At 39.1% G+C, this 27249-nt stretch overlaps 1 protein-coding gene across 1 annotated transcript in view; it reads right to left on the reverse strand.

Moving 5' to 3' along the window:
- Nucleotides 1-485: 485 nt before the first annotated feature.
- The window catches only part of TIE1 (tyrosine kinase with immunoglobulin like and EGF like domains 1), a 43735-nt gene continuing 16971 nt past the window's right edge, over nucleotides 486-27249 (reverse strand). The window contains exons 8-22 of the mRNA XM_070939635.1: nucleotides 24831-24976; nucleotides 23560-23704; nucleotides 22984-23139; nucleotides 21153-21290; nucleotides 19065-19355; nucleotides 17348-17638; nucleotides 16560-17120; nucleotides 13216-13326; nucleotides 10887-11077; nucleotides 4499-4612; nucleotides 4022-4092; nucleotides 3573-3613; nucleotides 2969-3065; nucleotides 2216-2315; nucleotides 486-1801 (exon numbers count right to left, since the gene is read on the reverse strand). Of these exons, the coding sequence (XP_070795736.1) occupies nucleotides 1730-1801; nucleotides 2216-2315; nucleotides 2969-3065; nucleotides 3573-3613; nucleotides 4022-4092; nucleotides 4499-4612; nucleotides 10887-11077; nucleotides 13216-13326; nucleotides 16560-17120; nucleotides 17348-17638; nucleotides 19065-19355; nucleotides 21153-21290; nucleotides 22984-23139; nucleotides 23560-23704; nucleotides 24831-24976 (2525 nt within the window). The 3' untranslated portion in view covers nucleotides 486-1729. The remainder of the gene's footprint in view (nucleotides 1802-2215; nucleotides 2316-2968; nucleotides 3066-3572; nucleotides 3614-4021; nucleotides 4093-4498; nucleotides 4613-10886; nucleotides 11078-13215; nucleotides 13327-16559; nucleotides 17121-17347; nucleotides 17639-19064; nucleotides 19356-21152; nucleotides 21291-22983; nucleotides 23140-23559; nucleotides 23705-24830; nucleotides 24977-27249) is intronic.

Raw genomic sequence — 27249 nt, forward strand, 5'->3', positions numbered from 1 at the left:
CTTTCAAACTGCTTAGATTGGCAGAAGCTGGGACAAGTAATGGGAGCTCACTCCGTTACGCGACAACCATAACTGGCTGTGCCATCCAAAATTTAATTCATGGCCCTCTAGCTTGAGTAACCTTTTATTTTGGAGTCATCCACTCTTTTAGTCAGATCGAACAACAAGCATCAAAATACCATTTCAAATCTGGTAAACTCAGACCTCCTCCTTCCTTAACATCTTGCAATAGTTTGTATCTAATTCTTGGTTATTTCCCTTGCCATATAAATTTAGAGATATCTATCTGCCATTGTTTACTTGAAGTATAAGTTACAAGCATTGGTAAAGTCATGAAACAAAAAAAAGCATCTTTGGTAAAATATTCATCTTAAGTACAGAGTTTTTAATCCAGTAATGATAGTTACAGTTTGTCCTAACTTAATAAGTATTTTTTAATATAATTCTGAAGAGACAAAATATTATTTTGAGATCTGGTTAACATCTGGTAATTTGAAGGAGATTTCTGTGTAATTCCCTAACTGTATGGGAATATTATGAGTTTGTGGTTTAGAAATGAAATGAGAAAAAAGGTATAGAGAGTAAGCAAATAAAGTTATGGCAAGGTATGCATTCCTAATATGCAGGAACCATTACTTAGGCAAAAAGTGTTGAAACATTTTTTAAGTCAAGAGTGAGGGGGAAACATTTGGAAGCAGCTCAGACAGATGCCTCCAAAATTCACAATGAGTGTCAGACCTCTCGCAGATTGTTTAGGAAAGAAAGGTGTTTAGGAAAGAAAGAATCTGAACTCCATTCGTAGTGAAAGGTGTACTATTATTAAACCAAGTGGTTACAGCGTAGGAAAAGCCAGATCTGAAAGTTTCTGCATAAACCTGGTAAGTTTCCCTTCTCCCAGACCCTCCCCCTTGGTCATCTTGCTAGTGTCCAATAAAATTCAAATTAGTTGTTTTGGTAAGAGTTCTACAGTTTGGCACCTCTTTGGTGGGCATTCATATTCCTTTCCCATGCCCATGTCCTTGGATCATTCAACTGTTGTCTCTGATTGACACTTCTGGTTCCTGTCATCCCCCTCCCCATCTGTTATGGTAGGCTGCCATTGAAGTGAAGCAGAGCCCAAGCGGTGTGATGGCAGATCTGACAGTGAGATACAATACAATCAGACTCACAAGATTCCATAATTATCATCAGTCTCAATAAAAGTAGCTTTAGTTGATGAAACGGATCATTATGGATAGATGTTATTCTGTGGAAAATTGGGTTCTGGAATGAATTGCATTGTTTGCCAACAGCCCCACCTTTTCAGTAATACTGTCCAAGGAATTTTGCAGTAATGTGAGCCTATCTTTTCTTGTATGGTGTGCATTGTAATCATGGTATCCTTGACTGGATCCCAAACTTCTTAGATCTTTTTTCTTCAGTATGGTGGAGCACTTTACACAATGTTCTCCCTTGGACTGAGGGGCTTCTCTCTTACACAGGAAATACCTTTAAAGTTTTATTTTCAAAAGCTCCCATTTTGGAACAATCCATTCAAGGGTACTCTCCTCCACTCTAGGGAAAGTTGACATGTTAAGATTTCTGCAGATTTCTAAACTAACAGCATCCATTTGTACACTGTGCCCAGCACAGTCTGTATGGTAAGTTGTTGACATCACCAGGAGGCAAATGCACAAGAAAGTCCCAATCATCTGGGCTCTATTTATCGCCAAAGTTGAAAGTTAAGTCCTCATGCTTCCTCAGCCGTTGCATCAATTCCTGCATAAGTGAAGTTCTCAAATAATGCCATGTTCACATATGCCTGGCAAAGGAGAAACATATTAATATTAATCATATTAAAGACTACTCGGAAGGGAGATTTCTTCTCATCCTTTGTTTGAAATTCTGTTTTCCTTCTAGTTTTGATTACAGACTAAATGATAATAGTAATTCACCTTATACTGAGATAGTGCTAAAAGTAAATTCTATATCATGCCTTGGGACAATTGCTTGATATAATCCTATTGGTTTATATCTCTAAGGGCTACTTGTATCCCATCATTTTGAAATAAAGTGAGAGATACAGTTGACATTGTGACTTTTTCAACTGAAGGCCATGAAAATAGTGCCTTGGCTATTCTACCGGTAACATTGGGCAATGGTATCTAATTATAAATACTCTAGAGGTCACAGTAATTGTTTAGATCACAGTAGGATTATCTTTTGATATCAATACCTTCCTAGCTTCTAGCATGCGGATGAGCTGCACTGAGATCTGAGCAAATGGTGGACGTTCATATGGCCGGTCCCGCCAGCATTGACGCATTAATTCATACCTGCAGGAGGAAATGATGAATTAAAAACAACAACAACATCAAAACATTGAGGGAAGAGGAAATGCCAGGGTGGTCTACTCTGAAAAGCTACTGCAGGTAGTCCTCAACTTACAACCACAATTGAGTCCAACATTTCTGTTGTTAAGTGAGACATTTGTTAAGTGACTTTTGCCCCATTTTATGACATTTTTTTTGCCACCATTGTTAAGTGAATGATAAGTAATAGTAAGTTGTTAAGTGAATCTGGCTTCCCCATTGAGTTTGCTTGTCAAAAGATTGCAAGAGGTGATCATCTGACCACAGGACACAGCAATGGTCATAAGTATGAACCAGTTGCCAAGCATCTGAATTTTGATTACATGATGATGGGGCTGCTACAAAGGTTGTGTGAAAAATGGTCATAAGTCACTTTTTTCAGTGCCATTGTAACTTTGAACAGTCACTAAAAGAACTGTTGTAAATTGAGGAGTACCTGTAGTCTGTTTTCAATTCCCTTTATCATTTCCACCAGAATGAAATAACGGGAACATGTGAAAACCTAGTCCTAGTCTGCCAGTTACCATCAATGGAATATGGTTAAATATGTAATATACATTAGACAGTAGAGAATGAAATATGCAGAAAGTGGATATTTGAACAGGGCCTCTACTTACACTTCATCATCACAATTGAGAGGCTTCTCCATGCGATATCCTTGCGGCAGCTTTTCATAAAGTTCGGCACATGTCATGCCACAATATGGTGTCCCTCCTAGCAAGAGGAAAGACAGAGCAGACAAAATGCCATATTTACCCATTTGGGGGTATGATGCATATATATAGCAGCCTTTAATTATCAGGACAAAGCTGGTATCTGAATGCTACCATCTCTTCCAGAACTGTCCATTTCTATATTAGTACCATCTTATCTTTTGTCTCCATCCAGTGAAAAGTGCAACATTGTTGAAAATATCAAAGCAACAAGCATGAGATGGAATGCTAAATAGAAATTTATGTAAACTTTATCTTCTCCCTCAAGAGAATCCTCAAATTATTCACATTTTGTGCTTGCTTCCATAATGAATGTTTTAATCTGATTACTTCATCTTGCTGAGACAAAATGAAAGAAGTTTTCTTGCCACAGAGAAAAGTCTGAGGAAGCGGAACTTATGAGAAGAACAAGCTGTACAATGCAGTGTGGGCCCCAAGTAGGATGCAGACTATGGAAGGATAATAGAGGGAACAAAGTCCAACCTGTTCCCACTAGATAGGAGCTTACCCAGGCTCACAATTTCCCACAAAAGGACTCCAAAAGACCACCTGCAACAGAAAGATAAGTTAGGATGTGGGCTGTGGGCCTTTAGTACATTTAGCCTAGTAATAGAATGTGTTGGGTTTTTTACGTTTTATTTTGGTTTTGGTTCCTTACTTAATCTACAAAGAAAAAGAAAATATTAAAAAGTCAGTACCTTCTGTTTACGAATTGCAAGTCACTTTATATGTCTTTCAACATCCAAAAACTTGCTGGATGTCAGCTCCTATAAGTTCTAGCTAGCATGAACAATCTACCTAGAATACAACTAGTTGGAAATGCTTGACTCAAACATTGGCCACAACATACCTTCCTTGTTATATCAGCTGAGAAACGGATCAAAATACTTTGTGATAGATTGAGCGTTGCCTACCATTTGAAATCTGAACCCTGTTCCCAAAGGATAGGATACTCACACATCACTCTTAGTTGTGTATACACTGTAATTCAAGGATTCAATGGCCATCCAACGAACTGGTAAACGTCCCTGAATCAGAAACAGGGGAAGAAGGAGAGACAACAAAGACAAAGATATGGAACACTCTTTTCTTCAAAATGGAAAAGAAGCAGGGGTGCTATTCAGCAGGTTCTGGAGAACTGGTAGCAGAAATTTTGAGTAGTTCGGAGAACCGGCAAATACCACCTCTGGCTGGCCCCAGAGTGGGGTAGGAATGGAGATTTTGTAATATCCTTCCCCCAGGAGTGGGGAGTTAATGGACATTGTGCACTATCCTTCCCCTGCCACACCCACCAAGCCATGCCCACAGAACCGGTAGTAAAAAAATTTGAATTCCACCACTGAAAAGAAGCCTGGGCAATGTGGGAGAGTGTTTCTCAAGGAATATTCTAGTTACTCTAATTCCCACTTTGCTGTGATTCTCTACCAAACTTACCATTGTCTTCTTTACATAAACTTCTTCTCCTCGGGACAAACCAAAATCAGCAATCTTGGAGGTCAAGTTTTCACCAACCAGTATATTTCTGGCAGCCAGGTCTCGATGGATAAACTAGGAAAGAGGCAACAATAATAAGTCATATAGCTAGTGGCAGAGAATGCCACTGTTTTACAGGCAATGACAACACTCACATGTTCTACTATGAATGGACTGGAATTCCTTGGTGCATCTCATACCTAAATTTCTCAAGGATTTCTCTGAAAATGCAAGACCATCTGTGATTCAAAATTCTAGTTCATTCAGTTCTAATTCATACTAGAACAATACTGTCATAAGTAAATGCCTTATTCTATAACAAGAGATATGTATATATGTACAGGATATTAAGAGTTAATTTATTCCTCCTCCTTTAATGTATTCATATGTAATCACCCCCATCCTTGACTCCTCCCCTTTGATATAAATAGAGAGTGCTTTTACCTCATGCTTGCTTCTCACTGTAAATCTGACAGAATAAGTAGAATGCCTATTATGAATAAACTCTTCTTTAACTGAAGAAATTACTTCTGAATTCATTATTGAGTCTGATCCTCAAAATATTTTAACAAACTGGTAGCAGTCGATGGTTGAACTGACTCAATAAAATCCAACATGCCTAAGAAAGAAAACCTCAAGAATAAAAAAGAAAGACCCAACACCAGGGCAAATGATAAAGAAACAAAAACAGATCAAGAAATGATCGATGAACCAATAAATATAACAATCAAAGAATCTGAAGATAACACCACAGACATCGAAGAAACAGCAGATGAAACCGACAACCAAGAAGAGAACGAAATAAAAGACAAAGACCTCAGATCGGAGATACTGAGGCTAATAAAAAGTCAAAAAGATGACCACAAACTCATCGCGGAACTCCGAGGCTTCTTGGAAGAAAACGGAGCAGCGAGAGAAAAAGTCATTGAAAAAGCCAAACCCGAAAATACAAAAATGGTGAGCGAACCTACAACGAAAGAAAAAATGACCAGAAGCAAGACCAGAGGTCCCGCTCAAAATTTTGAAAGGCAGCCATCTTTTCTTCAACCGGCCACAGAAATGAACACGGCTGAACCAATCAGAATGCACCATTCGAAAACTCTGGCGCGAAAAAACACAAAAAATAACAAAAAATATATTTATTCTTCTGAAGAGTCAGAAACAGATACAGAAGAATCATCCACCGAACAAGAAATCGAAACACCCATGAGAAAACTATTTAAAACATTTGGCACAAGTCTAACAATTTCAAAAGAATCGATAAAAGCCGATAATGCAAAAATACAAAAGAGACGAAGAAATAAACAGACACCTCAAAGCCTGCACGACTCGATCCGGACAATGATGATGACGACACCTGAACCCAGAGGGCCCTGCGAACTTTCCCCCACACCGCAAACGATCCAAAGAACAAAATACCCCAAGCAAGAAAGCTCCAAAGAGAAGAGACGAACCACAGCTGCCAGCAGAGCACCCAAGATCGAGCCGGAGACCGAATCATCAGAAGGAGAGCACTACGAGGGAGCTACAGCAAAGAGAACCTCTCCCAGCGGCTTCAGCAGAGAAATGACCAACGCGCATGCGCAGATGAACACAGAGAACTACAATGAACTTTATGAAGAAGGAGAACCTCTCAAGCTCATCAGCAGAATACCCACACCATTCTGCAATTTTCAACATCTACAGGACCATGGACTACCCACAATTGTAAGTAGTGGGAATAATAATATTGGGAATCTACCTAGTGATTTCCCAAAACTTAGAATTGATGGCATCAACTTACAGGAATGGTGTCAACAAATTCAGGTTGTCTTTATGAAAGAAAATTTATTATTTTTTATAACCAATCCTCCCAAAAGACCTTGGACTCTAAAAATGGACTGCCTGCATCACAGAGCATTCTATTTAATAATTTCTAGCATATCACCTGCCATGTACTACAGTATTAAGCATAATCTTACTGTTTCAGAAATAATTCAATGCATGTTTAAATTGTTTCATAGTGAAAGTGTAGCAACAACCACTAGGATGTCTAAAGATTTCTTTTCAGCCAAATTAAGATCTGGAACCACCATAAGTGAACATTTAATATCCTTAAACAAAATCAGAGCAGAATTACATCTAAGAGGAGAAATAATATCAGAACAGACAATGAAAAGCGTTATCCTTAACTCATTAGATTCATCATGGGATAACTACATATCACACTTAGACTCAATCAATCTAGGATACTTATCCATAGAAAGTCTGTCAAACAAGTTAATAGCTGAAGATAATTTGAGGAAAAGTAGATACAATGCATACACAGAACACAGACAGGCAAAAAGAGTAGCCTTCCAAGAGAATCACCAAAAAACAATTGAATGTTACAATTGTGGATCCAGAAAACACTCTAAGGGAGATTGCCCCATGTTTCATAGGGAAAGACAAAACCGTGATTATAGGGGTAGATATCAAGACAGGCAATCATCTATTGATAGATACAGATATAGGGACTCCCCAAACTACAGAGAACGCAGAAAGGATAGAGATAATTCAAGGGATAGAAAATCAGGATCATTAAATGGATTAGATAAACATAACGATGTCATCACACAAAAATCAAAAAATAATGCTTGGCTCATAGATTCAGGGGCGACTAATCATACAACAAATAACAAGAAAATACTGTCTTCATTCACAAATGATAAATTTATGATAAGAGTAGCCAATCAAGAAAATGTTCAAGTCATAGGGAAAGGAAATGTAAATATACCTGGTTTAGGTAAAATAGAGGGGGTATTGTTGATACCAGAAATATCACATAACATACTTAGTGCAGTGAAATTAAGCCAAGATTTCAACATAAATATAATCTTCTCTGGAGGAAAAGCAATACTAGAAAAGGATGGGACTAAATTGAATAGTGTAATTATCGAAGGGGGTCTACCCTTTCTTGTAACAGAAGATAAATGGTTGCATAACATTAATGCAGACACTGATGACGACATTAACATAGACAGTGAACATAGTAACAACAATGACAATGAAGAACCCAAAACACACTATAATCACAAAGACACACCCACTAGTGATACACACAATAACAAAAGGCCCAATATAGGCAAACCAATTCATGATGAATGTGCACACATGTTGCATAGAAAATTGGGACATGCAAGTTTCCCTGTAATACAAAAAATGATTGAACATGCTGATGGCGTTAAAATAAAGGATTGTAAAAACTATTTGGAATGCTCAGTATGTAAATCATCAAAACTCAGAACTAACCCAAAACCAAAAAGGGCAACAAGGACCTCTAACCAAATTTTTGATCTGGTACATATGGATCTGGTTGGTCCATTAACACCAACCATCACATACAAAAAAAGATATTTCCTAACTATTGTAGACGACTATAGCCGTTATGGATTTGTTTATACTTTAAAACACAAAGATGAAACTTTCCAAAAATTCAAAGAATTTTACAAACGTGTAGAAACACAACACAATATCAAAATAAAACAAATCATGACAGATAGGGGATCTGAATTCATGTCTAAAGAATTCTCACAATGGATAAAAGACAAAGGAATGCTACACTTCACGACTAGCCCATTTTCTGCTTTTCAGAATGGTACAGTAGAACGAAAGAACTCGACACTGCAAACCATGATTAGATGTACATTAGAAGATGCTGGTTTAGGAAAACAATTCTGGTCAGAAGCATTACTATATTCAAACTATACCCAAAATAGGACCTGGTCTAGCATCCTAAATAAAACACCATACGAAGTGATGTACAATAGGAAACCAAAAATTTCACACATGCACATATTTGGGGTTACAGCAGACGTACACATACCAAAACAATTAAGACGTAAGGGAGATAACGTATCCAGAAGGCTCAGATTCATGGGATACGAAACAGGCACAAAAGGATATAGATTCATTGACAGTAATAACAAATTCATAGTCTCAAGAACAGCAGTGTTTCATGAACAGGCCAACTGGTCTAAGATACATCTTAACGAGATAATCCAAAATACTAAACCAAACATTAAACAACAAGACAGAATAGAAAGAGAGAAACATGAACATAACACACATGATGACAAAAACAAAACATGGACAGGTAACCACACCAGGATAAAAACAGATTCATTAACCAAAAAGGAAGCAAGATATCTACACGATAATGAGAGCATTCCAATAAGAACAATCAGGTGTAACAGAAGACAATTACCTAATAAGTATAAGGATTATATAATGTGTGTGAATGACGAGATACCAACACCTAACACATACGAGGAAGTGTTAAAACTTCCCATGGAAGAAAGAGAAAAATGGGAATTAGCCATAACAAAAGAAATGAACAGCTTGCGTGAATTAGGTGTATTTACACCAGTCCCTGCACCTAAGAACAAGACAATTATAGGCACCAGATGGATATTCAAAATCAAAGATTTAGAAGAGGGTAATAAATTATATAAAGCTAGATTAGTCGCACAAGGTTACGCTCAAAAATATCCTGAGGATTACACTGACACATACTCTCCCACTGTAAGAACTGAAAGTGTTAAGACAGCTTTAGTCATAGCAGCTATACTCAATCTTGATGTCTTTCAATATGATGTGCAGACTGCGTACTTACATGCAAAACTCGACAAAGAGATATATGTAAGGGCACCTCATAGCCAATGTACAAACAGAAATGAGACCTGGTTACTTAACAAAAGCTTGTACGGATTAAAACAATCCGGCAAGCGTTGGTATGAATGTCTTGTCAGCGTGCTTAAAAATATGGATTTCAAAGCCACAACTGCAGACAATTGCTTTTTTGTTAGAAAGGAAGGTGAATCATTAGAATTTGTGTTAATCTATGTGGATGATATTTTGTATATAGGCAAACATAAAGAAAAGAAAGACTTATTTGTATCCAGGCTAAGTGAACATTTCTCTTTAAAGTCGCTAGGAAGGGTAAACAAATACCTTGGAGTTCAAATCAATAAGACAAGAAAGGGATTCAAATTATCTCAGAGAGATAAAATTATAGAACTTCTGGAAAAATGCAATTTAAGAGATGCCAAACCTTGCGATACTCCTATGCAGACTGATTTTTTAAGGAATATGGATGAATCTTCGCCTGAATTCGAGAACAATACATTGTATAGATCAATTATTGGTTCTCTCTTGTATATATCTAATTGGACCAGGCCTGATATAGCTCTGCCACTTAATTTATTATCTAGACATGTAAGTAAGCCACTTATGTATCATTGGGAAGCAGTTAAATGAATACTAAGATATCTAAAGCACAGCATAGATTTCTGCCTACTCTTAGAACCCAATAATATTAAAGAACCTATTATCACCAGTTACGCTGATGCAGACTGGGCAGGTGACATCAAATGTAGAAAGAGCACCTCAGGTTATGTATTATTTTTAAATGGTTGCCCAATATTCTGGTACACTGGGAAACAAGATTTAGTAGCGACTTCCACGACAGAGGCAGAATACGTCTGTTTATCTAAAGCCTCAAATAATTTAGTATGGTTTAATGATTTATTATCTGATATTTGGAAAAATCCAATACTACCATTTGTCATACATGAAGATAATAAGGCAGCTATAGAAATATCAAGATCTGACGCCATTGGTCAAAGATCCAGACATATAGATATCAAATTTAAACACGTCAGACAATTATCTCAGGATGGATTCATTAAAGCAATCCACTGCGAAACCTCAGAACAAATAGCTGATATATTAACTAAACCTTTACCTTCTAAACAACACAAATACTTGACATCAAAATTACAAGTACTATATAGCTCTGAATCCGAATGCAATCATTGTTATATATCGAATCGGCATTTAGAGGGGGATTTGTCATAAGTAAATGCCTTATTCTATAACAAGAGATATGTATATATGTACAGGATATTAAGAGTTAATTTATTCCTCCTCCTTTAATGTATTCATATGTAATCACCCCCATCCTTGACTCCTCCCCTTTGATATAAATAGAGAGTGCTTTTACCTCATGCTTGCTTCTCACTGTAAATCTGACAGAATAAGTAGAATGCCTATTATGAATAAACTCTTCTTTAACTGAAGAAATTACTTCAGAATTCATTATTGAGTCTGATCCTCAAAATATTTTAACAAATACCCAGTTGCTTCTAGCTCTTAAAATTCCCAATAATTCCTTCTGAAAACACTTGTACTATTTTAGTCCTGTGAAGTCATTCCCTACAATAGTCACAGTTCTACCATTCTTTGTTTGTGAAACACAGCAGAAACAGAAACTAGATAAGCAAATAACTGATCAGTGAGTCCAGAGAGTCGGGCTGCTTGGCATACAGACCTGTTTTTCACTCAGATACTGCATGCCTTTGGCTACATCAGACGCAAACTGCAAAAGCTGCTGGGATGTGAGGGTTGAGGCTGTCCCATGCTCTCTGGCAAAGGCAGGATCTGTCTCCAACACTCGGCTTTTGCGTAGGAAGTCTAGCAAATTCCCATAGGGTGCATATTCAATAGCGATGTATAGGTAACCTAGAAGGTTAAGCCAAAGTCTGTCAAACTGTATCATCTTAATACCTCAAGCACTTGTGATTATAATAATACATGTATGGTTGATCCTTTTATTAATGTTTCCTAATAGGAATAGACTTTGACTCAGAGATTCTTTGATTGAGCCAGCTGCTGTAACCTCAACTGCTTTTCTTGATAACCAGCTTAGACCCCATCACAGTTAAACAAAGTTTCAGCACTCCATTCAAATCACATTTCAATGAATTAGGAAGGGAACAAAAAGTGATCCAACCACTAAATGGTGCCAAGTGAAACATGATCTCTTTTTGCAAATTTGATTATTTGTGTTCGGCTGTGTACAGATTCAAAATAACAGTGAATATGGCAGGTGGAGAAGTTTATAGCCCTTCCTTCCAATTGTTTACCTCTTTCTCTCCCCACCCTTCACCCCGAATATAAAGACAGGAAATGTTTGAAAAATGTAACTTTTGCCAAAGTATTGGCTAAAAGGGGTTGAAACTTCTGCACCTAAGATATTCAGTTTTCTTACTTTGAATATGTAAACAGCATAACTAGTTTGTATAACATTTACAAAATTCACTTATCTTTTGATAGTACTTATATACAGTTCTATATATTTGGCTGAGTGCCAAAGAATTGAGGCCTTTGAACTATGGTGCAGTCCCTTGGACTGCAAGGCGAACAAACAAGTCAGTCCTAGAGGAGATCAACCCTGATTGCTCTTTAGAAGGCCAGGTCCTGAAATTGAAACTCAAATACTTTGGCCACCTAATGAGAAGGAAGGACTCTCTGGAGAAGAGCCTAATGCTGGGAAGATTGAGGGCAAAAGAACAAGGGGACAGCAGAGAATGAGGTGGCTGGATATGGAATCACTGAAGCAGTTGACATGAGCTTAAATGCACTCTGGGGGATGGTAGAGGACAGGAAGGCCTGGAGGAACATTGTCCATGGGGTCACGATGGGTCAGACACGACTTCGCAACTAACAACAACAACAACATATACAGTTCATCTTCCTTTATGCTTTTAGAGGAGAGAGAGAGAGAGAGGGAGGAGAGAGAGAGAGAGAGAGAGAGAGAGAGAGAGAGAGAGAGAGAGAGAGAGAGAGAGAGAGAGAGAGATGCTAACTGATCATGTGCTGCTCCCTTGTGGTCAGTATATTTGTGATTGTTTCAGCTTCTGTTCACTTAGAAATTTATTGAATAAAAAGTTTGGACATGGATGCTGTGCATAGACTTGTTTGCTCTAACATACTTCATTGTATACATTAAAATGCATTTGCGGTTTTAATGCCATTTAATGCCAGTGTGGAGAGACAGTTTGGACAGTCTGTTTTCCTTTGCTGGTCTATCAATTCTATGCAGCAGGACTTGTGTGGAAGGTATTTGCTTCAGCAGACACATCCTTCTGCCTTGTCATATCAATTAAATATTGGACAGTGCCATTCAGTTGATCTTCCTCAGGTAGAATTTTGCTCGTACTGACACTGTCTATATTGTAACATCATTTAGGGAGGTCCTACTTAAGAACCACCCTCGTGTGAGATGAGAGGGATGTAGGTTAGAAGGCTGGTTTTCCTGAATCAGGGTTCTGGGGGAAGGATGGTAGACTGAAGGCATCTTTGTGAAAGCAGGGCTGAGGACCATTGAAGAATGAGAAATCATTTTTCTTTCCTCTCCTCTTTTCTGCATTTTCTATTTTCTGTTTTTATTCTTTTGGATTTTCAGTCTATATTAATTTTTATCTGTTTAATTGTAATGTTTAAATAAAAATACTATAAAAAGAGAAGAAGACAGAAAGAAATATTAATGGCCATGTTAAGAGTTTTTGTTTTGTTTTTTTTAAATCATTATTTTTGTCTCTTCAGCCATAGATAGCATTATCAACCAATATGCTCTATTTTGGGAGAAAAAAAGCAGACAAATGGAAATAATGAAAATAATGTGGTTTTTTTTCTTAATTTTCTCTTAATCTAAGTAAAGGGGTGATTTAGGGTGACTTTGGCTGTGCATGGCTGACTCAGGAATTCTGGGAGTTGAAGTCCACAAATCATCAAAGTCATAAAGTCATAAAGAGCCATGGTTCCCAATCCCTGATCTAAATGCAGAGATTATTTTATCTTGAGTCATTGGCACTCACCCTTGTTCTCACAGGCTCCCAGCAAATTGATGATATTGGGATGATGGCCCAGCTTGCAAAGAACTTCAAGTTCTCCAGCAAAATCCCGGTGATCATTCTCAGAGGCAAATTCTGAAATATAGATGAGGATGCCAATTTTGTCAAATTCAATTAGGAAAGGTATTATGAGGATTATAACAGAGGACCTTTTTTTATTGATGTGGTCGTAAATTTGCACATTTGGTGGAAAAGATTCTCAGCACATTGGCCCTGGCATCTTCAGGTGTAAATAGTCACAACTATTCCTCCTGTCTCAGAATCAGCAGAAAATATGCGTGCATAAATTGTACTACTCCCATGGTTCACTGCTGAGCTTACTCAGTAAAGATTTCTGCAAGTGGTACTTTAAGGTAACTCATAGTTTAAAGTAGAATAAGTTAAGAAAAGATATTGGTGGATTTCCTGCCAATAGAAAGAAAAAAAAACTTTCAGCAATTATTGTTAATAACATAGGTTGGGGGTGAGGAAGAAGGAAAATTCTAACCAGAAGGTTTTGTCATCTGTCAAAACTTGATCAATGAGTGGGTGGAAGCATCATAGTAAACCAGGAGAGGAGTTTCTTGGTTTACTAAAAAGAAGCCCCATCCCATAAATCAAAGCCCTTCATTTGTTAGGTTTACTGGTGTTAGGGGTGGAAAGCTGAGTCTTTCCCTGCCAGGTTTCTGACCACGTTAGTAAATTCTGGGAAACTAGAGATCTGGCCGGGAGGTGGGGGGGAATCTCACCACTGCCATTCCTCTTAAGCCATGGCAACTTGCTAAACAGCTGCTTGGGCTGGGAAAGTTGGCAGTAGAAGTGGGAAGAGAAGGCTTTTTACTTGCCAGGTCTCCAATCCCACAGTTCCATGCTGTATAATCAGAAATGTGGCAGATACGGGGTTGGGGTGGGAGAGCCTGAAAGAGGGAGGCTCTTTCACTGACACATGCGGAATAGCTCTGCAAAAATGCACTTGCAAGAGGGGAGTGGGTGTGCCTATAGCAGTCCTGGGCAGATCCCAGCCCCTGATCACATCATCAACTACACCATCAATGAAGCACTTAAAATTATTTTTACAGTACCACAGATCATTGGGAGAAGAGAAAAAACATAGTACCGCTGAATTTAAGCTGCCTTCATTAGGCTGGGGAATGAAATAAAGGTTGTCAGAATATGTCCTTCGAAAACAACTAGCAATGCTCCATTGTGTCATGATGTGCATTGCAGGATGTGAAGATGAGCCCATTCCGTATCAGAATTATCAGGACTGAGCTAGATCAACATAGCTGTTATCTGATTTGATATAAAGCACTTCATATATTATCTTAAGACCAATTACATGATATAGCCTTGGTGGCGCAGCAGACTAAAGTGCTGTTAAGTAGCACCAGCTGCCTGCAATTACTGCAAGTTCAAATCTCACCAGGCTCAAGGTTGACTCAGCCTTCCATCCTTTCGAGGTACGTAAAATGAGGACCCGGATTGTGGGGGCAATAAGGTGACTTTGTATAAAAAAGAACAGGGAGGCCAAAAGCCCTACTAAGCAGGTGTATACAAAAGTATGAAGGCTATTGCTTAACGCATTGTAAGTCTCCGGAGAAGGGCGGCATATAAATCGAACCAATAAATAAATAAATAAATAAATAAATAAATAATAAATAAATAAATAAAAATACATGTTATGTAATCTTTCTTTGATGTATCTTTACCTAATGTACAATTAAATCTAGATCATAATAAGGGGAGATGATAACCTTATGCTTTCCCCACCCCCTTATTTACAACTATTACACACATCCTACATTGGTAGGCTTTTCCGATTTTTTACAACTCTGCTCTTTTCCAGGTAAGGTTAATCTAGAAGACATTTTTTTAAATGACCCATTTTTATATTGAGTATTTTCCACCTTCTTTTATTTTCAGCTATGGAGGTTGGGTTAGAACATTCCTTGGACTGCTATGAAAATAGAAAAACTTTGGCAATATTAGTTACAATCATTCAGGGGAACAAAGACTTGTTCCATTCAGGTGTTGTATCCATATGTTTACATTTTACAATGCAATGTATGAAATCAGCTGAGACTGAGTGGCTTCCTAAGCTTCTCATTCTGTGAGAGCAAAGAAACAAATGTGTTTCCATACTACTGTCAGTCTTTGAGGGAGGCCAGATCAGGAAACAGACATTTCCTGAACTATTGGAACTCCATTGTTATGGGGGTAGTGTTTCTCAACTTTGACAACTTCAAGATGTGTGGATTTCAACCCCCGGCATACTGGTTGGAGAATTCTGGGAGCTAAAGTTCACACATCTTAAAATTGTGAAGGCTGTTGTTATAGGGTATAATAATAGGATCTTGAAAGTCTTGCAGTATCTCTCTTTCTCTCCTATAGCAAAGACTCAGAAGATGGTGGCTGTTCTTAGGTGACAGAGTCTGAAGGTTAAAGCTTTTGAAAAAGGCTGAAAGTTTGATCTTTTACTATCCAGCTGTCTTTCAGGAGGGCAATAAACACTGTTTTATTCTATAGGGTCTTTTGAAAATAATAGATAATCCTCATTTAGGCACAGCTATTGAGGATTTTGCTTTTTAATCTTGTGTTCTGAGAGAATTTTGAGGGAATTGTTTTTTCATAGTGTTGTGGTAATTGTTCTGTTTTGCTTGTTTTATCTTTACCTTTCTATAATTATTAAGCCCTTTATGGAATAGGACTGTATTTAAAAATGGTTAATAATTAAATGAATAATTAATAACTAAACAATTCTCTAGTTTCGTACATAGATTTAGATTTGAGGAGAAGAATTGTTAAGAAACTAGTTTCATCTATTTAACTATGTGATGCAAATATATTCTAAATATCCATGTTTTTTAGATTTTCAGATACCCTTTAATTTATCCTCTGAGCAAGCACCCTTGGCTTCTTCTGTGCAAGGAGAGGTTGGTGCATCTGCTATCTGCTAGAGGAGAATCTTGCATTGTACAGGAAGAATTTGTATGTATGTTGTTGTTAATAACATTTCTCCCATGACCTCCAGTTAAGAGGTCAGGAATCAGAGTGGTGGTCTAATCATTCAACTGTTCCGCTAGAGAGGGAAGGTCCCAAAGGTGCTTTTTCAAGAGGCAGCTGAACTTCCTGGTTTTTCTTTGAAGAAGTTTCCTTCTTATCCAAGAAGCTTCTTCAGCTGAAGAAGAAATGCCTTCAAAGAAAAACCAGAAAGTCCAATTGCCTTTTTAAAAAAGCACCTTTGGGACAACTTTGACCTGGATGACTGAGAATCTCCATAGACATTTAGAGAGGGAAGGATTATCCAATAGCCTTAATAGTCATCTCACCTTTCAGCATCTTGATGGCAGCATTCATTCTCAGGCCATCTTTCTTGATCATGGCTCGGATGACTTGTCCAAAGTTCCCTTCCCCTATCATGTCCTCAAACTTGATGTCTTCCCACTCCAGGATGGGATAGCTGAGTGGCTCAGGCTGTGGTTTGGGCCGGCGGGTCAGGGTCAGGGTGCCTGAGTTGAATTGCAGAATAGTTTCTTCTCCCTGCAAGAGGATTTGGGGAGAGAATAGTTGCAGGTAACCCCGTGGACCAGACAGGTCATGAGCATGGGGACACAAGTACCAGAGTGCCAAAGGATGGAAAGGAGTCAAGTTCATTGGAGAAGTGAAGGGGAATGGGCCAGGGACAATTGCACTTACTGAGCCAGACTGGTAGGTAAAGGTGCGGCGGCGATGAAAACAATTCTTCTTGATGAGGAAAAGGGCCAGGAGAGCAAACAATATGGTCAGGCAGGTGACAGAGACAGAGCCTACAATGGCTAATATCAATTGCTGATCCATGAGAGTTGGAGGCAAGTTTTTACTTTCTAGGGTAGGCACTTGGCTCAGGGCTCCTGTAGGACAGAAATAAAATCACTGCATTTGTGGTACACACCCAGCAAACAGTACAATAAAGATGGCTTTTTGCTACTTGTGGGTTCTTAAGCTATCCTGCCTCCAGGCTAAATTTCCCAAGCTCGTTGCCATTGCTTGTTTGGAGAACAAACTTTCCCTGCCAATATTCTCCCACTTCCAATTTTTCATTGCACCATCCAACCAAATAAGCTTTTGGCCCACTCACCATCGCCCAGGATTTCAGCTCTAGCAGGCTGGCTCCACTCGCCCAGTACGTAAGACTTGGCTCGCACCCGAAACTGGTAGATTGTGCTGGCATTAAGCCCTGTGATAATCTTTGTGGTATCCCTGCCATTTTCTGTGTCTATCCATTGTGGATCACTGCTGCCTCCCAGCTGCTGCACCTCTATAATGTATTTGTTGATGCCCCCATTAGAGTATTCAGGAGCTAGCCAGGATAGCCTGATGGAGTTATCAGCGAGGGGATTCACCAAGAGAGAGCGTGGCGATGAGGGTCCTGAGAGAGGAGGCAAATGGCACAGCTGTTAGCTCTGCAATCAATTTTTTTGGCCTGGAATATATGCCCATGCTGTGCCACAATCATCTTCTCGGCACTTGGGACCTTCTATTAGGGATTAGCATACATGTAGTTCCCGACTTACAACATTTGTTTAGTGCCATTCGAAAAAAGTGCTTATGACAAGTTTTCACACTTATGACCTTTGCAGCATCCCCAAGATCAGGTAATCAAAATTTGAGCGCTTAGCAACTGGCATGTATTTATCACAGTTGCACTGTCCTGGGGTCATGTGATCACCTTTTCTAACCTTCCCAGCTGGCTTCTGAGAAGCAAAGTCAATGGGGGAAGCCAGATTCAGTTAACAACCACATGATTCACTTAACAACTGCAGTGATTCGCTTAACAACTGTGGCAAAAAGGTCATTAAAATGGGGCAAAAATCACATAACAATTGCCTTGCTTAGGGACTGAAGTTTTGGGTGCAATTGTGGTTGTAAGTCAAGCACTATCTGTATGAGGAAGAGTTTCATTTAAGAATTTACTTTTGTGGTTGACTCTCCAATCCACCATGAGTTTTTTTTGCTATTTTTAAACACTACTAAAAATATGTAGAATAATCTTCAGATCAAATCCAAAGATAATACAAGAGTTATCTAAAGTGTCTAAACTGGCTGAGATATGTCATTTATCCTTTTATTTTTAAAGGCCTGGGGTGCTTCTGAAAGCTCTGAGCTTTTTGCCATGTCGTGACTTGTTTCCCAGCAATTCTTGAAATGGCCAAGGAACCAGGCAACAGTCCTGCATCAGTCTTCCAGTCTTTGAAGAGCCAGAGTTGCTGTAAGCACATCAGGCTTTTGAAAATATTTAAAAGTGTTTAAAAAGGTATAAAATTTAAGTATTAAGTGCAATCTTTATATGTTCTTATTACAGACTATATCCGCTAGCTGACTTTTGTTCAATGATTCTATCATGGAACTGCTGCAGATTCTACACAAAATTCACCTGCTGAGCCAGGGGGCATCCTGGTTGAGAGGGATTTCATCAGCATGGTTGTCATGCTGGAATACAATGAACACTTTATGATACCCTCAGCTTCCCACAGGAAAACGGGAAATTCAAAGAAATCACTCCACAAGATCTCTTGTGTTGTATGACCGATGGCTTTAAAAAAAAAATCCAAATTCCTTCCCACTGCAGATTGAGATAGATGATAAATAACTGGAGAGATGGATAGACAGACAGACAGATAGACAGACATCAGTGGGAAGAAATTTGGATTTTTAAAAAGGCCATCTATAGTCAAAGTCTGGCATATTTTAAAACCCTGTGATATAATGCTTATTGTATAAGAGATCACTTGGATTATATTGAGTACCCCACTCCAGAGCCATCCTGTTCATTTTAGAAGTGACAGATTTGTTACCTTTACTGTTGATCTTGAATGTGTGGAGATCAGATGGTGGTCCCAAGCTGGTACAATGATAGACCATTACTTCTAGGCTATAGTCCTCCTTGAACTTGAGATTCGGAATATATGCTGACTGCACAATCATGGAAGTAACATTTTCTTGATGAACAAGCTCTTTGGCTGCATCATAGAGCCGGACAAGAAATCCTGACCCCACATTGTCAGTTTTGGGCAAATTCCAGTTTACACGTAGATTATTGCTCCCTTCAACAAATGAACGTTCAATTACAGGTTTGGCTGTTGGCTCTATATGAAATAGAGAAATATATAAATACATCAATCTGATTCCTTTCTAAATAGCACAAAGGAGCAAGAAATTCTCGATTCCTCTATCTTGAACTTTGTGTAGAATTCCCCTGTCAATGGTTTGTAATGCAGTACACAATTATACTTGCTATTTCTACAATGTCAACAATATATTAATTGCTGTACCAAACTTCAGGAAGCCACTATTCCTACCCTGAAGATGATCAAAGATAGCACCACCTGCTGCAAGGCATTTTCTTTTCCAGCAATTAGAGAAGGTAATGCTAGCTGAGGTGAGCAGTTCTCCTTGTATAAAGCACAAGTGCCATGTGGAAGTGTCTTCCCTTCCTGTCCCTTTCACTAATTTTGAGGATGACATCTCATCTCCTCTTGCTCAAAATGTAACATCCTGCAGATACAATCAGATTCACACAGAAATTCATTCCACAACTTAAAATGAAGAAGATAGCAGAATTGGAACAATTAGCCAGCGGCTGACTTTGTTATAGTGACTTACTAAATTGCTCCATTTCTTCTCTGCTATCATTCTCCTCTGAGTTGCAATTTTCTGGGCAATAATGTGGAACTGGTTTCTATTACCTTCTTCCAGATTTTTTTAAAAAATTCCCAGGTTATCCTATTGATCAATCAAAGTTCTGTACCAGTTGTATCGATAGATAATATTTGCAGTTCAAGGTTGAAATGAGGAGTCCTTGATGCTGTTTCAACTTGGTTGTTTTCTTGAAGACGTTTCATTGATGATGTTACCTAGTTTGAGTAATAAAATGTCTGCAAGGAAACAATCAAGCTCAGGGAGCACCAAGGACCCCTCAAATACCAGTTGTATTTGATCCTGTAAAACTTTTCAAAATTAGCCAATTTGAGTAGGTGCCAAGCTGCCAAACTGAAAATGCTAGCATGTTATATTCATATGATTATGGGGGCGACACGGTGCACCCATGTAACACCTCTCCTGTGCAAGCTGCACTGGCTCCCAGTGGTCTTCCGGGTGCGATTCAAGGTGTTGGTCACCACCTTTAAAGTGCTCCATGGCTTAAGACCGGGGTATATATGAGACCGCCTTCTGCCATCGATAGCCTCCCACCGGCCAATATGCTCCCACAGAGAGGGGCTCCTCAGGGTGCCATCGGCCAAACAATGCCGGCTGGTGACACCCAGGGGGAGAGCCTTCTCTGTGGGGGCACTAGCCCTCTGGAATGAGCTGCCCCTAGAGGTTCGTATAATCCCCGACCTGCGTACTTTTTGCTGCGCCTTTTGTTCCAACAAGCCGGACTGGCCTAATATGAATTTTAAAATGAGTGTATGTTAGTTTTTAATTTTGTGGGCCAAATTTTTATATATTCATTTTTAAATTATTTTTTAAATTTTGTAAGTTTATATGTGTTTTAATATGGATGTACACCGCCCTGAGTCCTTTGGGAGAAGGGTGGTATAGAAGTTCAATAAAATAAAATAAAATAAAATCATATATTAAAAGGAGGATTAAAGCAAATTCAAAGAGCTTAGATTGACATTAAGAAAAAAATTGGTTCAAAGCCAGAACAAATAGATCCTTTTTTTCCCTCACAATCTGCTCAGGATTGCTCCTAAGAACATATTGTAGACAAAATAAAATGCAAAATAAAACTGACACCCATTGGTAAATTGGATTTTTTTCTCTTTGTCTTCCATTTCTTCTTTGCTTTATCTTTAATCTTTAATCTCTAATCTCATAATCTTTCTCCCTCTTCCCCACCCTAAAACTATAGATCTGAGGATCAAATGCTAAGCACTTACCTTTGCAATCTGTTGCCATGATAGCACTTGGGCCCGTGGCACCTTCTCCTCCCTCTCCAGGGCGTGTTAGCTGAACCTTTACAATATAGGCTGTGACAGGTCGCAGGTTCATGAGTGTGATGTTCTGGATGTTATCAACTGCTGATCAATATAGAAGCCATTAATTCAAGGGTTTCACATAAGGGTTCTGCTTTATTATTTTCTATTATGAAAACTCCATGGGCAGAACCCTGTAACTGGGATTAATAGCTCTCTGCTCCACCTAACAATAATTAATTTTCTGTTACGATCTACTGCAGAGACAAACATCAATAGTCTAGGTCAGGGGTGTCAAACTTGTGTCGTCACGGCGTCATCACATGATGTATTGGGACTTTTTCCCCTTTCGCTAAACTGGGTGTGGGTGTGGCCAGCGCATGATGCATCTGGCCCGTGGGCCGTGAGTTTGACAGCCCTGGTCTAGGTTCTTTGAAGTATTCCCTGAGGAATAATATATATTATTCAGTTCTTGTTTATATTGCTAAATATAACTTGTAATTTCATGACTGGCTGAGCAATCACCCTAGGAATCTAGAACTTGGAATCTCCTAGGTTTTTTGTCTAGATGGCTAGGAAGAAGTACAGCCAAAGTAGATACAGGATTAAATCCAAAGGAATATTTAGTAGACATTTGTAGTGAAGAAAAAGGGTGAGGAAGCTATTTTATGATTCTTCCAGTCCACTCCAAGAAATGCTTTAGATGGCTGAAGAACCATCTTCAGAATTAATGCAAAAAGCTGCTGGGAAACAGATTAGCAATAATATTCTCCATATTGTTTTTCTTCAGTGGAAAAGAACCTGTGCTAGTTCCAAGGAAACCCAGGGATGTTTTGATGTTTAGCAACTTGCTGCTTTGAATTGACTTGAGACTACAGATAGTCCTCAACTTACAACCATTCAGTTAGTGACCATTTGAAGTTACAAATGCACTGAAAAAAGTGACTTACAACTGTTTTTCACACATATGACTGTTGCAGCATCCCCATGCTCATGTGATCCAAATCTGGATGCTTGTCAACTGGTTCACATTTGTGACAGTTGCAGTGTCCTGGGATCATATGATCATCTTTTGTGACCTTCTGAGAGGCAAAGTCAATGGGGAAGCCAAATTCACTTAACAGACATGTTACTAATTTAACAAACTGCAGTGTTTCACTTAACAACTGCGACAAAAAAAGTAATAAAATGGGGCAAAATTCACGTAACTGTCTATTTAGCAACCGAAATTTTGGGTTCAATTGTGGCCGTAAGTTGAGGACTACCTGTATTTGCATGTTTGAGCTTTATGGTGAAACAGGATACTGAGATGCTACTCTTTACAGAAGATTCCTTTCTCCACTAGAAGCGATCTATGAAATCAAGGCCAGAAGCAATCCCCCACATAAACATAAACATGTCCATAATGTAACCTTAGGGAATTGAAAATCTCTTTAATTGGAATAAGGAGAGATAAATAACAGAATGGAAGGATTGGAAGGGATCTGAAAGTCCAGTTCAGCCAACATATTGAAGAGCTGTGGTGGTGTAGTGATTAGAATACAGTACTGCAGGCTACTTCTGCTGACTGGCGTCTGCCTGCAGTTTGGCAGATCAAATCTCACCAGGCTTAAGGTTGACTCAGCCTTTCATCCTTCAGAAGTCGGTAAAATGAGGACCCAGATTGTTGGGGGCAATATGCTGACTCTATAAACCGCTTAGAGAGGGCTGTAAAAGCACTGTGAAGCGGTATATAAGTGCTATTGCTATTGCTATATGCCATAAAAAGTCATTCCAGATACAACGAATTCCTTACCTTCAATAGATGACCAGCTACTTCCGATTTGGGGTTTATATAGGACTTTGATGGAGATGAGGGGTCCATCACCTGCAATAGGCCCCACAGGGGATATCACCAGCTGTTGGCTCTTCTTGGCCAGAAGTTTGGGAGGGCCTAATGGCACTGGAGGCACTAAAGGAGAGAATGGTTGGAGAATTCATTACAAATGAGTACAAAAAGGATAAGAGTGTATCTCCTGCTTTGATGGAAAAATTGTTTGATCAAAAAAGACCTTTTATCAGTAATTTCTCAAATCACTGTTCCCTGGACTGGACTTGGCACAATCCTTCTAACAATCTTTAACTTGATTAAAAATCCAATAATAATTTCTTTTGTTTGAGAACTAATGCTTCAATAAAACAGAAATCTTTCCCTAATAACCAACCTTTGCCTGAATAAGTGTTAGTTGAAAGAAGCTACAGATAGAGTTTCCTCTTAAATAGAGAACAATCAGAATAGAACAAAGCTTAGAAACTCTGGAAAAATTTCTGTTATCTTTCTGCATCTCAGAAGCAGAGAATGAGCATCAGCTGTGATGTCCTGCCTTCTCACCTTTTACAGTAACTTTGAACTTGCCACTGTCCTGTCCCCCAGTAGTAGAGACACGGCATTCCCAGAGGCCAGAGTCAGAAGAGACCACTTGTGACACTTGAAATTCACAGGTTGTCATATCCTTTTCCATGATGGCTTTTGTGGGCTAAGGGGAGACAATAACACCATCATATCTTGCCAGAATCTGCTAACAAACATTTATGAAAAAAACAACCATATTGTTGAAGTTCTCTACATGGGGCTCTCTACATGGGGCTCCCCTTGAGGAGCACCCGGAGGCTCCAACTGGTCCAGAATGCGGCTGCGCGGGTGATTATGGGAGCGACATGGCGCTCCCATATAACACCTCTCCTGCACGAGCTGCACTGGCTCCCGGTGGTCTTCCGGGTGCGCTTCAAGGTGTTGGTTCTCACCTTTAAAGCACTCCATGGCTTAGGGCCAGGGTATTTACGAGACCGCCTTCTGCTACCGATAACCTCCCACCAGCCAATATGCTCTCACAGAAAGGGCCTCCTCAGGGTGCCGTCAGTCAAGCAATGTTGTCTGGCAGCCCCCAGGGGGAGAGCCTTCTCTGTGGGGGCACCCGCCCTCTGGAATGAACTTCCTCCCGGAATACGACTGATCCCGGATCTCCACAGTTTCCGTAAGGCCCTGAAGACGTTTTTATTTCAGCAAGCCGGCTTAGTCTAATTAGGTTTTTTATGGGTTAGTTTTTAATTGTATAGCTTTGGGGTTTTAAATTGGGGGCCGATTGATTTAATTTATTTTAGCTATCTTAACTTTTATATTGTATGTATTTTAATTTCGGCTGTTCACCGCCCTGAGTCCCTAGGGGGAGAAGGGCGGTATATAAATTCAAATATTAAAAAAAAAAAGTTCCATTCAAATGTGGGACATCCTGAAATACCAATGTAGAAAAATAATGCATAGAAACTAGATGCACTCTGGGAAATTGATCATCTGGTCTAATTTTCATGAACTCATCTGGAATTATACAGAGCCCCCAGAATTTGCCATTTTTGCAATTCATGACACAGGTATGACCATGGGAGAGGAAGTGGGGTATGTGTGTGTGCATGCCAGAGGGGAGGAGGAGCCACCAGTACCTGGTCAGAATTCAGAGGCAGGGAATCTTCCCAGCCTTGGTCACTGTTTTTTGCAGTACTCAGAGAAAAGTTTAGTTAGCCAGACAAAAATGAAAAAGAGGTAGACTTCATATGACAGTACAGAATCAGACAGAAATTAAAACACATAAATGGGCAAATTCTTACTATTATCACTGTTCCATCGGGCTTGCGTAGTTCAATGTTATCACGCACAGGAGGTGGATTGCCTGTTGCTATGCAGGTAGCCATGATCTGGGAGCCTAGGTTAAACTCCAAGTGAGATGCCAAATGGATGATCTGGGGTATACGGTCTTGGCAGAAAATACCATAATAAGGTTAAATCATTAAATTGCACTGAGAAAACTTTTTAACGTACTTTATGATGTTTACCCGCTCTCGCCATTCACATCTAATGACATGTATTAGAGATATACTCATAATGATTTAATGTAATGTATGAATTATTACTTATTTTGATATATATAAACCACTAGGATTATGGCAATAGATAAAATGCACGCATGCATGAAGAAGTAAATAAAATAATTACCAAGCTAGATGATAGAACCTAATGAACCTTGGTTGATACAAAAAAACCTTGGTTGATACAGATTTGCTTCTAGTTAGTACTTGGATAAGAAATATTAGAAAATTCCAGGACTAGACTTGGAAGTTGAAAACACATCCCAGAATAAATAAATGGAAAACCATTTCCATTTCCATAGTGTTTTCAAGAAAATGTCACATATAAGTCCATGAAATCACTAAGCGGCAAACTTGATACAAAAGGGAAATGTTTTATATTCACTAAACAGTGAACCCTATATGTGTACTTGTGTGGGGATATCTCAATGGGTCTCTCACCAAGATCACAATCATTCATTAGTATTTCCTACTAAAAATGTACTGTATTTTCCGGCGTATAAGATGACTGGGCGTATAAGACGACCCCCGAATTTTCCTGTTAAAATATAGGGTTTGGGCTGTACTCGCCGTATAAGACTACCCCTCTTCCAACGCACACCAAATAAAAATTAAAAAACATCAACTGGCTCACCCACAATGTAAAAGCAGCTGTGCTAGACCCAAAATGGCCCCTGCAACAAGCAGGAACCTCACACAGCCACAAAAAGCCCAAAAAAAAAACAACTTTCACACTTTACACACACACAACACAACACAACTGGCTCACCCACAATGTAAAAGCAGCTGTGCTAGACCCAAAATGGCCCCTGAAACAAGCAGGAACCTCACACAGCCACAAAAAGCCCCAAAACCCAACTTTCACACTTTACACACACAAAATTCCACATACAGCTTTGTGAGATTTTGTGTGTTTGTGTAGTTAGAGTGAAACACTACAAAAACACACTAAATTTCAGAAAGCTGCACAAATATTATTTTATTTTATTTTTATTTTTATATGAAAGCTAAATTTAAAACTTCCTAAACTTTAAATGGCTAGGTCTAAAAAAGAACAACTAAAAAAAACCCCAATTAACTATTTTTTTTAAAGATCCCAAAGGGGAAAAAAACTTACCCAATAGAACAGGGGTCTCGAACCTTGGCAACTTTAAGACTTGTAGACTTCAACTCCCAGAATTCCTCAGCCAGCTTTGTTTTGCTGGCTGAGGAATTTTGGGAGTTGAAGTCCACAACTCCCTGCCTGCTTGATTGCAGGCAGGGAGTTGCTTGCTGATGGAATGGATTCAGGCAAGCGAAGCAAGGCAAGCGAAGCAAGGCAAGCAAGCTGGAGGGGGGAAAACTTTTTTCCTTTCCATGGCTCTGGCGATCCCAACTGAGTTGCCTGATTAGCAGATCGTCAGAGCTTGGATCGTCAGAGCCATGTGAAAGAAGAAAACTTTTTTCCTTCTCCATGGCTCTGTGATCCCAACTGAGTTGCCTGATTAGCAGATCGTCAGAGCTTGGATCGTCAGAGCCATGTGAAAGAAGAAAACTTTTTTCCTTCTCCATGGCTCTGTGATCCCAACTGAGTTGCCTGATTAGCAGATAGTCAGGGTTTGGATTGTCAGAGCCATGTGAAAGAAGAAAACTTTTTTCCTTCTCCATGGCTTTGGCGATCCCAACTGAGTTGCCTGATTAGCAGATCGTCAGGGTTTGGATTGTCAGAGCCATTTAAGGCTCGTCAGAGCCTTTCGGGCTGGTCTGCCTGGTTACAGGAGAACGACACCCGGCGTATAAGACGACCCCTGACTTCTGAGAAGATTTTCATGTGTTAAAAAGTTGTCTTATACCCCGGAAAATACAGTATGTCTTGGTATTCATAAGCATGTGCCTTTCTAGAAGTGGGGAGAGAGGATTTATAAATATTAAACAGGCAGATAAGAGCCTACAGTTTAGAAAAGCTGTTATTTAGAAACACTGGGAGAATATAAAAAAGGCATGCCGAAGACAGAATGGGACAATTTACTGTAGCCAACTTGCTGCGGGACAACTCGCCATAGGACAATTCAATTTAATTATTTTAAAAAATAAAAAATATATTTTAATTTGATCATTCACATTTCATTCTGTTCCTTCTTTTGCATCCTTCCTTTAATCATTCTATTCCACCATTTCTTTG

This window comes from Pituophis catenifer, unplaced genomic scaffold, assembly GCF_029215685.1.
Source record: "Pituophis catenifer annectens isolate HBS135680 unplaced genomic scaffold, rPitCat1.0.hap2 SCAF_3, whole genome shotgun sequence".
Taxonomy (NCBI): domain Eukaryota; kingdom Metazoa; phylum Chordata; class Lepidosauria; order Squamata; family Colubridae; genus Pituophis; species Pituophis catenifer.